The 14,157-nt window shown below is 37.1% G+C and overlaps 1 protein-coding gene across 1 annotated transcript; it reads right to left on the bottom strand.

The window, feature by feature from the left end:
* Window positions 1-4,063: 4,063 nt before the first annotated feature.
* MMP12 (matrix metallopeptidase 12) lies at window positions 4,064-13,552 on the bottom strand. The gene is made up of 10 exons (XM_028157046.2): window positions 13,457-13,552; window positions 11,907-12,154; window positions 11,190-11,338; window positions 10,767-10,892; window positions 7,709-7,870; window positions 7,056-7,179; window positions 6,099-6,232; window positions 5,569-5,728; window positions 4,766-4,869; window positions 4,064-4,164 (listed from the first exon to the last, which is right to left on the bottom strand). Exons 1-10 carry the CDS (start codon window positions 13,550-13,552, stop codon window positions 4,064-4,066), a joined length of 1,404 nt encoding a protein of 467 aa, XP_028012847.2.
* Window positions 13,553-14,157: the final 605 nt, after the last annotated feature.

Below are 14,157 nucleotides of genomic sequence, written 5' to 3'. Positions count from 1 at the left end.
GGCTTAATCTCAGTAGGGGGCATTTGGAAGGCAACCAATCAATGTCTCTCATCTATATTTCTATCTCTATCCCTCTCCTTGCCTCTCTCTCTCAAATCAATAAAAACCTATTTTTAAAAAATAAAGGAAGCAAATTCCACTAAAGGGGATCTGCTGTGTCTGTGGAGTAGCCCACCTTTTTGTCTCACTGCTTCACTAATAAGCTCACTTTCACTTTAAACTCTATGCTGGCTTGTATTTGAATTCTTTCCCACATGAAGCCAAGAACTCACAGTAGGTTCCAGACCCTCAGGACCTTGGACCCCCAAAAGCATGTGTCAGTTGCATATTCTCATAAAACCAGCTTCTCTCCAGAAGATCTGTTAGACATGTCCAGCACTCCATTGTAAAGACACTTGTCATTTCTCTTGGACAATTTTTTCCCTGATATTAGCAAGATATCACTACTACCTTTTCCAAGGGAAAATGGTATTCTCCGATCTGGACACACAAAGAATTTTTATAACATGTTAAAGAACTTTTGATTGAAAAGTCAAGTTAAAGTACAAATAGAATAGAATACCAGGAGTTTTTACTTTATTTGATTTTTTTTCTCTTTCTAAATTTGAAAGGCGGAATTTTATGGTCGTTAATAACACAAATTCTGGAGTCCAACTGCCTGGCTTTGACTTGCAGCTCCAAGGCTATGTGACTTAAGGCAAATTAGTTCACCTCTCAGTGCCTCATTTTCCTCATTTGAAAAATATGAATGATAGTATTTATTTCATAATTTTAATGATTAGGTGATTATTTATTAATAAATAATAATTAGTCATTAGTAGTTATTATTAAAAACTAGAGGCCTGATGCATAAAAATTTGTGTAAGAGTAGGCATTCCTGCTCCCAGCTGCCAGCACTGGCTTCCCTCTGGCACCCAGGGCCTGGGATTTGCTCCGGCTGCCACTGCCAGGCACCTGGGACCCAGGTGGTTTTGCTCTGACCCCAGCTTTGTCTAGAATGATGTCGGGAAGGACGTTTGGTCTAATGGTCTAATTTTATTATTTTAGACTAGAGGCCCGGTGCACGAAATTCATGCATGGGTGTGTGTGTGTGTGTGTGTGTGTGTGTGTGTGTGTGTCCCTCAGCCCAGCCTTCACCCTCCAATCTGGGACCCCTCGAGGGATGTCCAACTGCCCGTTTAGGCCCGATCCCCCCAGGATCCTTTTCACAATCCAGGACTGCTGGCTCTCAACCACTTCTGCCTCCCAGCCTGATCACCTCCTAATGACTCCCCTGTCAACCTGATCAATGCCTAATTGCTCCCCTGCCAGCCTGAATGCCCCTAACTGCCCTCCCCGCTGGCCTGATTGCTCCTAACTGCCTTCCCTGCTGGCCTGATTGCTCCTAACTGCCCTCCCCTGCAGGCCTGGTCACCCCTAACTTCCCTACCCTCCTGGCCCAGTCACCCCTAACTTCCCTCCCCTGCTGGCCTGGTTGCCCCCAACTGCCCTCCCCTGCTGACCTGGTCACTCGCAACTGCCCTCCCCTGCTGGCCTGGTCCCCCAACTGCCCTCCTTTGCAGGCCTGGTCCCTCCCAACTGCACTCCCCTGCTGGCCTGATTGCCCACAACTGCCCTTCCCTGCTGGCCATCTTGTGGTGGCCATTTGTGTATTGGAGTGATGGTCAATTTGCATATTACCTCTTTATTATATAAGATTATGTGTTTCTGTGTGTGTGTGTGTGTGTGTGTGTGTGTGTGTGTGTGTGTGTATGCAGATTTTGGGGAGTGTTTGGCACATGGTTAGCATTATAAGGATTTGTTAAACAAAATTTTATAATATAATACAAATAGAGGTAGAAGAAAAAAAGGGTTCACTTTTAAATCTTTAAAGGCATTTCTCATGAACACTCATGAAACAGAGAGGTGTACTCTGGGCCTTTATTCCAATTTTAGTATCCTGGCACGCAAAATCGCATGAGTCCCAGATCCCTCCCCTCATGCACCTCCCCTCCCAGAAAGAGTCCTGCGGCCGTCGCTGCCACCAATGCGGGAGGCAGGACCCAGAAAGCTATCTGCTGCCCTGGCAGGACCCAGAAACCCATCCGCCATGCCAGTGGGACCCAGAAACCCATCTGCGCCTCCAGTCAAGTCCTCCAGAGTCAAGTCCCTGCCCACCTGTGCGCACCTGCTGATAGGTTGTTACGGCGTGAGGACATCATGGCCATTAGCCTATTAGCTCTTTATTATATAGGATAGCCATTACTTAAGAGAAACTGCTTATTCCTGAATATCCTAAGGCCAAAGACATCTGAACCAAGATACCATTAAGTTTTCTTTTGATGCTGATCCTGTGGGGGAAGTTTCTTCCTTTGAAGGATGTCCAACATTTAGTTTCCTGTAGATAAATAACATTTCTTCTAAAGATGACTTGATCCTGTTTCCCATAAAGACCACTGTGGGATTAATATCATGTGCTCCACCGAAGGAGCACATCCTTAAGAATGGACCTAAGCTATGAAGGACAGGGAGCTTTGTCCCCATCTAGATTCTTTTTGATACTCATATTTTCTCTGATCTCAGTTCATTCTACTAGCCAAGAACAATCATCTGAGCTGAAATAAACTTAATTTTTTTTGGGTCTTGAGTACATCAGTCATCAATAGTCTGAAAATACATTAAAAACTCCAAGCATTCCACAAACCTATAAGAGGGAGCTTTAATATGTGTACAATCCAGAAAATAGGGAGCATGTGTGTAAAGGCAGGGGAGAAAATTTCCTGGCCAGTGTTGCTCAGTGGTAGAACCATGAGGTTCCTGGTTTGATTCCCAGTCAGGGTACATTTTGGGTTGCAGGCTCAATCCCCAGTAGGGGGTGTGCAGGAGGCAGCCAATCAATGTTTCTCTCTTACTGATGTTTCTCTCTCTATCCTAATCCCTCATCTCTCTCTAAAATCAATAAAAACATATTTAAAAAATGTTTTTAAAGAGATAGTGGAGAAAATTGATATAAGGTAGGCCAAGCTACTAGCATGTTGTTCTCACCATATATCATGCATCATTTTTTGTCACAATAAATCTATGAGATATGTACCATTAATATTTCCCCCTAAATTTAAGGAAGCTTAGATTCAATCTCTTTCCAAGTTCACACAGCAATTAAATGGCACCTATTGTGAGACTTGATCTATGACAAAAATTTACCAAAATGGGAAGTTCCTATTTCATGCCTTCTTCTTTTCATGTTTGTGGTTACACACTGTAGGTGCTCCTTGGAGTCATATGCAGTCTAGAGAATGTTTTCTTGACTTGAGACCAAGGACTCAGGTGGCTTTAAACAAGTAGCCAAAGCAAATACAACCTTTTTTTTTTTTTTTATCATAGTTGCCATATTTCTATTCACTCCTTGGTATAATCACATAGAGACTTGTTTTATTTAGGAACAGGTCCAGAATTATTTTCAATATACACGTGCCAGTTTTCAAGAAAAATTCTTAAAATCTGAATACTTTGCTTTAAAGTTTTTATTTGAACATTAAAAGTACATATACTTTATATAAAATAGTAGAAAAGTCAACACTGCCAACCAGATAAAAGTATATTATCACCATAATTATATTACTTACTTATATATCTTACTTAAATCATTGTCATTTTTAAAGTTCTAGATATATTCTGTTCTTATTCCAATTAAAATGGTATCCTTACTGAAACATTTCATGGTCAAAGAAACTAATCTTTTCTCTAAATTTGATTAAGCCAGAGAAATAATGATAATTTCTCAGTTTAAGGATGTTAATGACCAACATATTCTCTTGGCTTTTGAAGGTGTTTATTTTCAAACTTAATAACAGAGTCAAGTAAAAACTGACAATGAGAATTTTTAAAATTAAAAAAAAATCTTATATATTTTGTATAATAATTTATCTATATGATTATTTGTCTATGGCCCATAGATTTTACCTTATTTTATGATATATGTCATTATTTTTGATACACTAGGCACATAATAAGTATGCAATAAAACTAGAGTAATGCATATTAAACTAGAGTAAATTGGCAAACAGCAGTAATTATATAATTCCTAACAAGTAAAGGTAGCATTCCGATTCAGCAGTCTGATGACACGGTTAGTTGGGGTATTATATTCAAATATGACAGGTCCTTGGTAAAAATAGTAGTGTTCTAAAAATGAAAACAAATTGAATAGTTTAATTCTCTGCTTGTATTTCTTTGAAAAGATAACATAGGTTATCAATTTTTTTTAGATTATTTACATTAAACAAGGTCCAATTCAAATATATAGTTTGGGTCCCTTAGCCCCCAGATATCTGCCTACTGTCAATCATTTCACCATTAAATATTCTCATTAATTTTATTGAGGAGGTTGTTTCGTTTTAAAGGCTGACTTTTAACATGCAAATGTTTTTGAAAAGTTACACTCCAAGTGGAAAACTCAGAGCGGGAGAGAGGAGATTGGGCCCAGGTACACACACGGAAGCCTTGATGGAAGAAGTACAAAGCTCATGGGGATGGCAAGAAAAACACAAAATATCTTGGCCTAGTCAACAATTTGCTTAGGTTGATTTTGCTTAAAGACATTCACGAATACAAACTCAAACAAACTCAAGCTCTCTCATCCCACCATCAGCCCAGTCCTTGAGAGCCCATGAAGAGTGAAAGGAGATGAAAGGAAGGTAAAGAGCGCAAAGTATAAAAAAGTATGAAAGGCTCTGTGTTTTAAAAAGATATTTCAAGTATCCTTAGAGTTTCCTAGTCTACTTACTGTTATAATAGAAGACTGCATCAATTGTAGGCCCAATTCCTTGGAAGTGGTTAATAGTCGATTTGGGATAACCAGGGTCCATGCATTGCTTCCTCTCATCATACCTAAACAAACAAACAAAAAAATAAACAGCAGAAACTTCAGCATAAATAGACTTCATGACATAAACTTCACATTTTATGACACGAACAACACAACCCACCTGCTTCTGTCCTGACAGGTACTTACTAAAAAGACTTGAGCTGACCTACTGGTAAACAGTTCACTGATTTATTCCATGTCCCTACATTACTCTAACCTGAGTCTTCCTGACTACTGTCCTCTCTCCTCCACAATGCTTCCACAGTGCTCAGTCCTGCTTTATAGAGCCTGGTTGTCTAATTTCCTGTTAGTGAAGCCCTTGCTGGATCAGCTGTCATTCAGAGGATGGTTTCCTCATTTTGTCTTCATGGGTCCAGTGATTTTGGAAAGGAATCTGATACTCCATACACCCTCTAACCTGACTAGGTCCCATACATCTCCACCACTACTTTCCAATGTGTTTTCACTATGATTAATACCATGACATTTAATTTAAAGTATTTCTTTAAAATACACTATGTGTTATTTCATAATTCAGAATCTAAAAATCCAGAGAAAAGAACTAGGTAGACAATGAATATTCTAGTCCTATATTATCTTGACTTATCTCCCTGGAAGATAAAAAAATATTTGAGAATTTGTATGTAAAACTATTCTGGAAAATCCTGTTCCCTGCTTGTGTCACTATCTTAGAGGTCAAATTAGTAATCATTAAAGCTCACCTCCAATACACTTGATCTACAAAGAAGTAGGTCTTATGAAGAAGTGGGTTATGAACAGCTGCATCAACTCTTCTTACAAACTCAGGAAAGCCCAAAGAATGTATGCTTTTGGGATAATCTGGCTGTGGTCTTAAATTACTGATTAACCAGTACTTATCATCTGTGAATACAAAGAAAAGGGCACATTGGAATTGCACAGAAAGAGTAATAGAAATATATATTGACTCACTGTGAACATCATTCTTTTCCCATTCTTCCAAAGTGTGTTGTTCCTTGTTCTTAAACATAGCCCATTGTCTTTGGTTTTGTATTCCACCCCCCCCATAAGTATTACAATCTATATTTTACAAACTTTTCTTGAAAATGTTATATATCATCTATTAAATCTATATTAGATTATAGTTCAGTGTAAATTAATACAATTTGGAGTGTTTTTTAAAAAATCTATATTTATAAAAAGCTGTAGTATTTCCTTAATTTATTCTCTTCCTTGAAGTAGACTCAATAGCAAAACTAAACATTGCAATTACCTTTAAAAAGAAAAATGTGTTGTCCAGCTTCAATGTCATAAGCAGCTTGAATACCAGATGTGAAGTTTGGCAATAAGAAAGAAATTAAACCAATACTGGCATTTGGATTCCCAGGAATCTGCATCCAGAAGAAACTGACATGTAAAGCATTAAATACATGTTAAAAAATTGTTGTGGACTCAAGAACCATGAAATGTGAGTGGAAAGGACCTGTGAAACAGTTTAATGTTTCTTTTCATGATCTTCACATTCTATTCCATGGATGTCTGTGTAGAAGCACCACAAGGAAAAAAATGTTAAATCAGTTCTTTGAGAATAGCAATGGTATTAACAGACAAACTGTTATACCCTGGATCTTGGAATCAAAGGATCACTATTTAGTCTGGTTCCACAATCCATTCACTAGCTTTATAATCTAAAGGAAGTCACTTAACCTCAAGTATTTCAGTGTTTTGAATCTCAAAAATGAAGAATATTTGTTCTCCCTTCCAAATACAAATCTTCTATACTTCCCCCACACCTCCAATATCTGCTTCAGTCTGTGTTGTAAAACATGAACCATAAGTCATCCTGGAATTCCATTCTCTATAATCAAGAATCAAATCCTTTAAATAAGTACTCTGTCACAGCTTTAGTTCCAGACATTATTTTTATCTATTATTAAAATAGTCTCACTTCTCTGTTTCCTGTCTTATATTTCCCCAACCCAGATTCCAATTGTAAATCCATTATTTACACACCAGTTTTCTAGTTAAGACATAAATATAATCATATCACTTTCTCCCTTCAGAATCATCAAGATCTCTCCACTGCCTACAGAATCAAGTCCAAGTCCCTACTTACTATTTTCATCTACTCAATGTTCCATCATTTTCTATTATTCTACAATAACAACAACAACAAAACACACCTTAGGAGAAAACCTTTAAATTTGGTCAGGTATGAAAATAATCCCACCTGTCTTTAAAGTAAAAGATTCCATTTCCCACTCTAGTGGCAGCATCAAAATGAAAATTGGGATCACAGTAAGCTGGTTCTGTATTGTTAGGATTTGACTGGAGTTGGAAGTTTTCTGGACCGCCTGAAAATACATTTCAAGAAGCATTAGAAAAAGAAAATCTAATTTTTAGTTCATTAAAGGAAGAACCATTCTTTTTTAAAAACATTCAATTTTCTTGATGAAAAATGCATAAAAAGCAATTTATGCTTTCTATAACATTTACAGGAAGCATACAAAGAAGTTTTTTCCTATGTGGTTGCAACATTATGGAGGGGGAAAAATCTGTTCACTCTGGTTTTCTTGTTCCAGCTATGTATTTTTTCTCTGTGCAGCTTCTTCAATAGACAATAATATGTTAGATAGAAATAACAGATTCAAGTGCAGAAGGCTTATGGTAGATTTTGCCTCTGGCTCTGGCATTAACAAACTAGGTCTCTTGCGCTCATCTGCAAAATTGAACATAATATCTGTGCTACCTACCTCACAGGGTATCCATTGGAATTCAAAAGTGAATACAGATGTTAAAGTTTTAGCCAAATGCAGCTATCATGAAACTATTCATTCATAAGTGTATCTTTATAAGGCAAAATGGTAAAGAAATTCAACTTACCATAGAGAGACTGAATGGCATGTATATCATCATTAGAGAGGTGAAATGTGTCGGGGTCCACATAACTATAGATGGGGAACATTATGGCATTTGGATCACTGGAATGGTCTAGACCCAAGGAATGGCCAAGCTCATGAACAGCAACTAGGAACAAGTTGATGCCTAAGAGGAAACCAACCAGAAGAGGAAAAGAGCAGTGAAATCTACAGGCATCTAGAAGACAATAACACAATTTAAATCTGACACAATGAGAAGGGAAACATTTGGGAATCCTTTACTTGGTTCCCCTCCTTGCACAAGGTTTTTCAGCCTTGGTACTTACTATTGACATTATAGCCCAGATAATTGTTTTGTTTTGTTTTTTAGAAATCTTTGGCTTATCATTAAATAAGTAGCAAATCCCTCTTCAGTTTTTATAATCAAAATGTCTCCACACCTTGTCTAATGTCCCCTTGGGAGCAAAATTGCTTCTTGTTAAGGATCACTGCACTACCACACAAATGACATATATTCTGTTGTGAAAATATCTACAATAACTCATAGCTGTGTTCAATAGCTCTCACTGCCTCTAAGTTATTATCACTTCATCCTACTTTTACTCTTGGTCAATCTTGAGTGAATATAAAAAAGTACTTAATAACCATTCTTTACTAAACCCAAATATAAGGCAATATGAAGTTGCAGGTACTATGAGTCACTGAGAAATATACCACATTATGTGTAATCCTTATGCAACTAAAAGGAAGCCACCATAGTCTCCATCTACTATCAGCAAGATTAATTGACCAAATTAAGTGCTGACCCAAGATTCAAATTTGAATTTCTTGGCTCTAAATAAAGCTCACCTTTTTACTACACATGATTCTAAATAAAATCAGAGACTATGCTTACAAGTTAGATATACTTACACTGACAAGTTATAGTCATGCTTGTTCATTTTTTTCTGTATCTCTTAGAGCATGCACCTTTGTAGGTAAGAAAGAGAGGTGTGTCCTTTCTCTGAAGCTTCTCAAGAAGATCTGAATAACCCCTTAATCTTAGTTTTTATCTGTGTTCTGGTCTAATGCCCTCATTATTTCTTCCTGTTTTGTGGCAAAACTGACACTCAGAATTGACTTGCCCAGGGTCAAAATCCACTTAGCCTCAGAGCCAGGCCTTGGAATTCTCTCCACTACCCAAGTGTGAACATAGAGTCTACACCTGTCTTTTGGGAGGTGTCCAGGAACATTCCCTGTAACACAGGGGTTAGCAACAAACTTGGAAATGCTTTAATTTCTCTCAAGTAATGAAAAAGAAGTGTAGATTCTGTCATTCTCTCCACTCAGCATAATACAGGGAAGAGTAAACAAAGCCTTTGATATTTTGGCCTAAACCTAAATTTATCTTATTCCCAATTCATGTAATACTTTGTATAGACTGGTTCCTATCTCAAAATAATGGATTTTTGTTTGTGGGAGTTTTTTTGTTTGTCTTTTCCTACACTGTGTGCTCCTCCAGGGCAGGACCGTGTCCTTTTCATCTATGTATCCACATATCCCCACGCATCACCTAACACTATATAGAAAGTAGCCATTGAGCTGATTGTTCATCTGATTTACAGTGTCAAAAATTAGGTTGGGAATGAGCACTTTAAGTTAGAATTTTTATAATTTAGCTATTGAAAAATACAAAATTGAGCCAATTAAAAATAAGGCAACATGGACAGTTAGAATTAATTGGACTAACATTGGACTAAAGTAAGAATTAGGAAATGCATGTTTTGATGCCAGCTTTTTACAAGATAGCCACTAACTTTCCCTTGGTCTCAATTTCCTCTAACTGTAAAAAAACTATATTAAATGATTTTTCCAAGGTCCTTTAGAATTTCAAAACATTCTGGCTAGCTGACACAATTCTCTCACACCAGATGAAATGATTATAAAACCAAAATATTCTTTCATGAAATTTAGACAAATTTAATATGCCTAAGTTGAAAATTTGTAGCTCAGAAAAAAACAAATCCTACATCATTTGTCTTTTGACAATGCAAAAATCCTCTTATTACTTACGAATCCTATAAGCTTTAGACCATGTGTCAGACTAAAATAAATAGTCTTTCTGGTCTATAAACTATTGCTATCTAACATTTGCAGTATCAGTAGGACAAAGGGGGCTGCTGAGTAAAGCATATTCTTCATGACTTTCTCTCCATTTACTTTCCACAGGAGTCAGTCACGTAATCTAAGATTCCCAATAGAGAGATTAAGTAGGCTTCTGATATGATGGTTTGAACTTCCCAATGGATAGTGATTCCTCCAAACAAGAGAGATTTATTATTCACATCTTCACTTTTAGATAAGAATGGTGACTTACAGCCCCTCTGTTAAATACATACAAGTTATCATTGAATGATTAGTTCGGCATTCTGAAATTTTTATCCTAGAACCGCAAGAGACTACGTGACCATATAACATGGTGTATCTCTATGAGGTTCTCTACATTCTCTACAGCATTGCCTTTCTGTGTCACTATGAACCTAAGAAATTGTCAACATACTAGAAGCCCAATGCACGAAATTCATGCAAGAGTCTTGGCCCCCACCGCTGCCGCCACAACTGCCTCTGCCTCGGCCCCCTCTGCCACGGCTTCATCTGGAAGGACATCTAGTCTAATTAGCATATTATGCTTTTATTATTATAGATAATGGATCAGGAAGATAACCACACCATTTTAGGATTGTTAGCATATACAGAATTAGTATCTATATTTGCGTGAGTTTATGGATTGCACTGTCAAAATCGATCACATAACATACCTATAGTTCCTGAGGTTCTTGAGTTTATATGAAGTAGCTCATCCTCAGATTTTTAGAACTTACCTTTAAGATTACCTAGTTCAATCTCTTCAATTTATAGAGTGTAAAATTGAGACAGTGTTACATTTTATTTATTACAAAAATTACAATCACAAGTTTTCTCATGCTATAACCCTTTCTCAGAATGAGCCTTTTTCAAAATGGTGGCACCATTTATAATTCGTTAGGGTTTTCTTTTGTGGTTTTGTTTATTTGTTTGCCTACCTTTGTGGTTCATAGTCCAGTGTTCAGCCTCATCAAAATATAGGTCTCCTCCTAAACCAGGTCCAGGTTTAAAAGCATGAGCTATAACTCCATTTTTGCCATCAAAACGGTAAAAGCCTCCATAATCTTTTGAAAAGGAAAAGAAGATTAGTCCTTCTATATACACTGAGTGGCAAGATTATTATGATCTCTGAATGCATAATAATCTGTCCACTCAGTGTATATCCTATATAATAAAAGGCTAATATGCAAATTGTCCCCTCGACCAGGAGTTCGACCAGCAGGCAGGCTGGCCAACCGCCCATGTCCCCTCCCCATGGCCAGGCTGGCCAGACCCCACCCATGCACGAATTCATGCACCGGGCCTCTAAAATATATATACTGAGTGGCCAGATAGAGATGAAATAAGTCCAAGTTCTCTACCTGCAGCTGTAAAACTTATCATAATGTCAGCCTCGCCTGCATTGATCATGACGAATTTCAGAGGGGTCACATCACTCCATACTTGAAAAGCTTTCTCTATAGCATCGTCAACATCCTCACGCTTCATGTCAGTAGTGTAATTACTGATTCTTTATCAGCAAAACAAAAAAGAGAAAAATATATGAAACCATGTGCTAATTTTGTTATATTATGATACTTCATATCTGCTGGCATCATTGGAGAATGAGTTATTTCATAAATTAATTATACTAATTTTTTAAAAAGCATACTTTCTATATACAGAAATGTTTATCCTTGGACAACTTCCTCCTTAAATGGAATCTAACTTGATTTATTCTCATATATCATTTACAAAAGATTTACATTCATAGAAGCTTATGCCTTTTGCCCCTGCTCCAAGACTTCTGCATTTATTCATCTTGACTACTTGAGAAAAATTTATCCTGTGTTTTATTTATCATAATTTCATTCTCCTTTTGTTTGCAGCCTTCCTACTCGGGTCTGGACCGGCAAGCCAAACAATCCCTGAGTGAACAGTCCTCGCTCCTGGAGATAATGAACTTGAACAGAGGGATAGTGTTAAGAGTTGAGGGAGGCTTCTTAGCCACGACCAAATGTAGGGCCATATCTAAAATCTTCAGGATTCCAGAAGTCAGACCTGTGGGGAAGCAGAAAAATACATGGCTATGATATTACCTGTAGGTAATGAGATACTTCTCCCATACTGGCCTCCCTTGCGTTGTCTCGAAACGATAAACATCAGGCAATGCACATCGAGGTTTGCGCATCATGGCCAGAGTAGGCTTGTCCAGTTGCCCCGTCACATTTAGTCCCAAGAACTGTTGCATTTCCTGAATTTTATTCTCCATGAAGTTCTCATTGACTTTCGCTTTTGTTGCTGACATTGCTCCCATATTGAAGCCATAAAAGCGTTTCAAGTACCTCTGGAAAAATACATTTAGTCTTTTATTATTATATATCTAAAGTTTTCTGTTGGAGCTCTGCATATGTGGATCAACTGTGCACTGATAAGTTTGAATCAGGTATCAAAAAATTAATCATGCCGAAACTGTTTTTGACTCATCGGTCTGCAGACTGAAAGGTCCCAGGTTTGATTCCGGTCAAGGGGATCTACATTGGTTGCGGGCACATCCCCAGTAGGGGGTGTGCAGGAGGCAGCTGGTTGATGTTTCTAGCTCTCTATCCCTCTCCCTTCCTCTCTGTAAAAAATCAATAAAATATATTAAAAGAATTAATCATAATAAGAAAAAATTTTTGTGCTGTCATATGTGTCATAAATTATTAGCAAGATTGATTCCTGGAAGCCTGCTAAAAACACCCTTATGTCTCTACCTCTTCAAACTTGTTTGTACTTTTAAAAACTTATTTCAGCATCTAACACATCATGGCATTTAGTAAATCAGAAAAACCTTTATTGTCAGGATTCATAAATTAAATTGGAATAAAATGTTCTTACCTAAAAATCCAAAGTTCAACACAATGGACAACTATGACAAATTCAAAGTTAAAACAGTCTTAGAAAATGGGGACATCATCTGAACTCATGTAGTTAGGAGAAAGAAATGAATTGAAAAATTATATTTTAAAAATGGTCCAGGAAGAAATATCTGAGATAGGGACAGTAAAGAGTATTCTTGCCCTGGCTGGTTTGGCTCAGTGGATAGAGCATCAGCCTGGGGACTGAAGGGTCCCAGATTCAATTTTGGTCAAGGGCACATGCCTGGGTTACGGGCTCGATCCCTAGTAGGGTCATGAAGGAGGCAGCCGATCAATGATTCTCATCATTGATGTTTCAATCTCTCTCTCCCTCTCCCTTCTTCTCTGAAATAAATAAAAATATATTTAATAAAAGAGTATTCTTGAATTATCATGGAAGACTGAAGTGTTTAAAATAATCAAGACATTATTCAGATCTCAGATTATTACCAGCATTAAATAATTAATGTAAAATACCATAACAGAAGTAGAGCACCAATTATTTTGAACTAAAAATCCTTGGCCTAGGCTTTTTAGTAAAAGGGACAAATTCAACCACCAATTTTATAACACTCCTTCAAAACCAGTGTCTCTTCATTACATTCCTTTTTGGCAAAGAAAATTTCAGTGCTGAAATCAAATAGCCCCTTAAACAAGTTTTCAAATAGTACTTTTCAATATAAAACTGGCCAATGTAATAAATCTTAAAGACAGAAATCAGGTTAAATACTATAGCGGTTAATACTTACCTGAGCAAATACCACATTCTTTCTTTTAGAATTTATCTGAGAAACAACTCCAGGAACAGTGGCCTGCAGGACCAGTATCAAGAGAAGAAACTTCATTCTAAACTTCTGAATGACAATCTAAGGCACCTTGTCCTTCCAGTACAAGTTCCTTAAATGTGTCTCTTTATATATCCTTTAGGCCGGACTTGTGAAGATGAAATCCTTTGAGTGACTCATAGTTAATATTATCTTTCTATGAATCTCAAAAACCCACCAACAGGAGCATGACCTTACTCTAGGACCAACAGTGGGTCAATTCGTATCTAACCCATCAATCGTTCAATTAGCAATGACGTCAACCCTTACTCAGACAACCTGAGGTTATATTTCTTCAAATGAAATGAGCTTCTTCTTCTACCCATCTTGCAAAATAAGCCATTATACTAGAAATTCTGAGCACCTAAAATATAGAAATAACTAAAAAATAAATTTTAGAGAGTTTAATACCTGAATTTTCACTGTAATACCTTCGTTATGTTCATTATAGATGAAGTAAGCTTTTATTAAAAAAAAAACAGCCACACAACACAACACTAAATGTAAAGGGTTAGATAAATAAAATGCTTTTGCTAGAATAGAGGAATCCTCTCTCTGCTTAATCTAGATCCCTAAAGAACCATAATGTAGAGATTTCATGTTTATCAAAGAAAAGTTTATGACAT

The sequence above is a fragment of the Eptesicus fuscus genome, chromosome 13 (genome assembly GCF_027574615.1).
Source record: "Eptesicus fuscus isolate TK198812 chromosome 13, DD_ASM_mEF_20220401, whole genome shotgun sequence".
NCBI lineage: Eukaryota > Metazoa > Chordata > Mammalia > Chiroptera > Vespertilionidae > Eptesicus > Eptesicus fuscus.
Note: the sequence above shows the minus strand (reverse complement) of the source record. Positions and strands in the feature narration are given on the sequence as shown.

What these genes read in the sequence shown, in the direction of transcription:
- MMP12 (XM_028157046.2), bottom strand. Translation starts at nt 13,552, where the DNA reads ATGAAGTTTCTTCTCTTGATACTGGTCCTGCAGGCCACTGTTCCTGGA. An exon ending in AGAATGTGGTATTTGCTCAG is followed by an intron (nt 12,155 to 13,456) that starts GTAAGTATTAAC and finishes GTATTTTTCCAG; the next exon opens with AGGTACTTGAAACGCTTTTA. An exon ending in ATCTTTTACTTTAAAGACAG is followed by an intron (nt 6,233 to 7,055) that starts GTGGGATTATTT and finishes TTTACATGTCAG; the next exon opens with TTTCTTCTGGATGCAGATTC.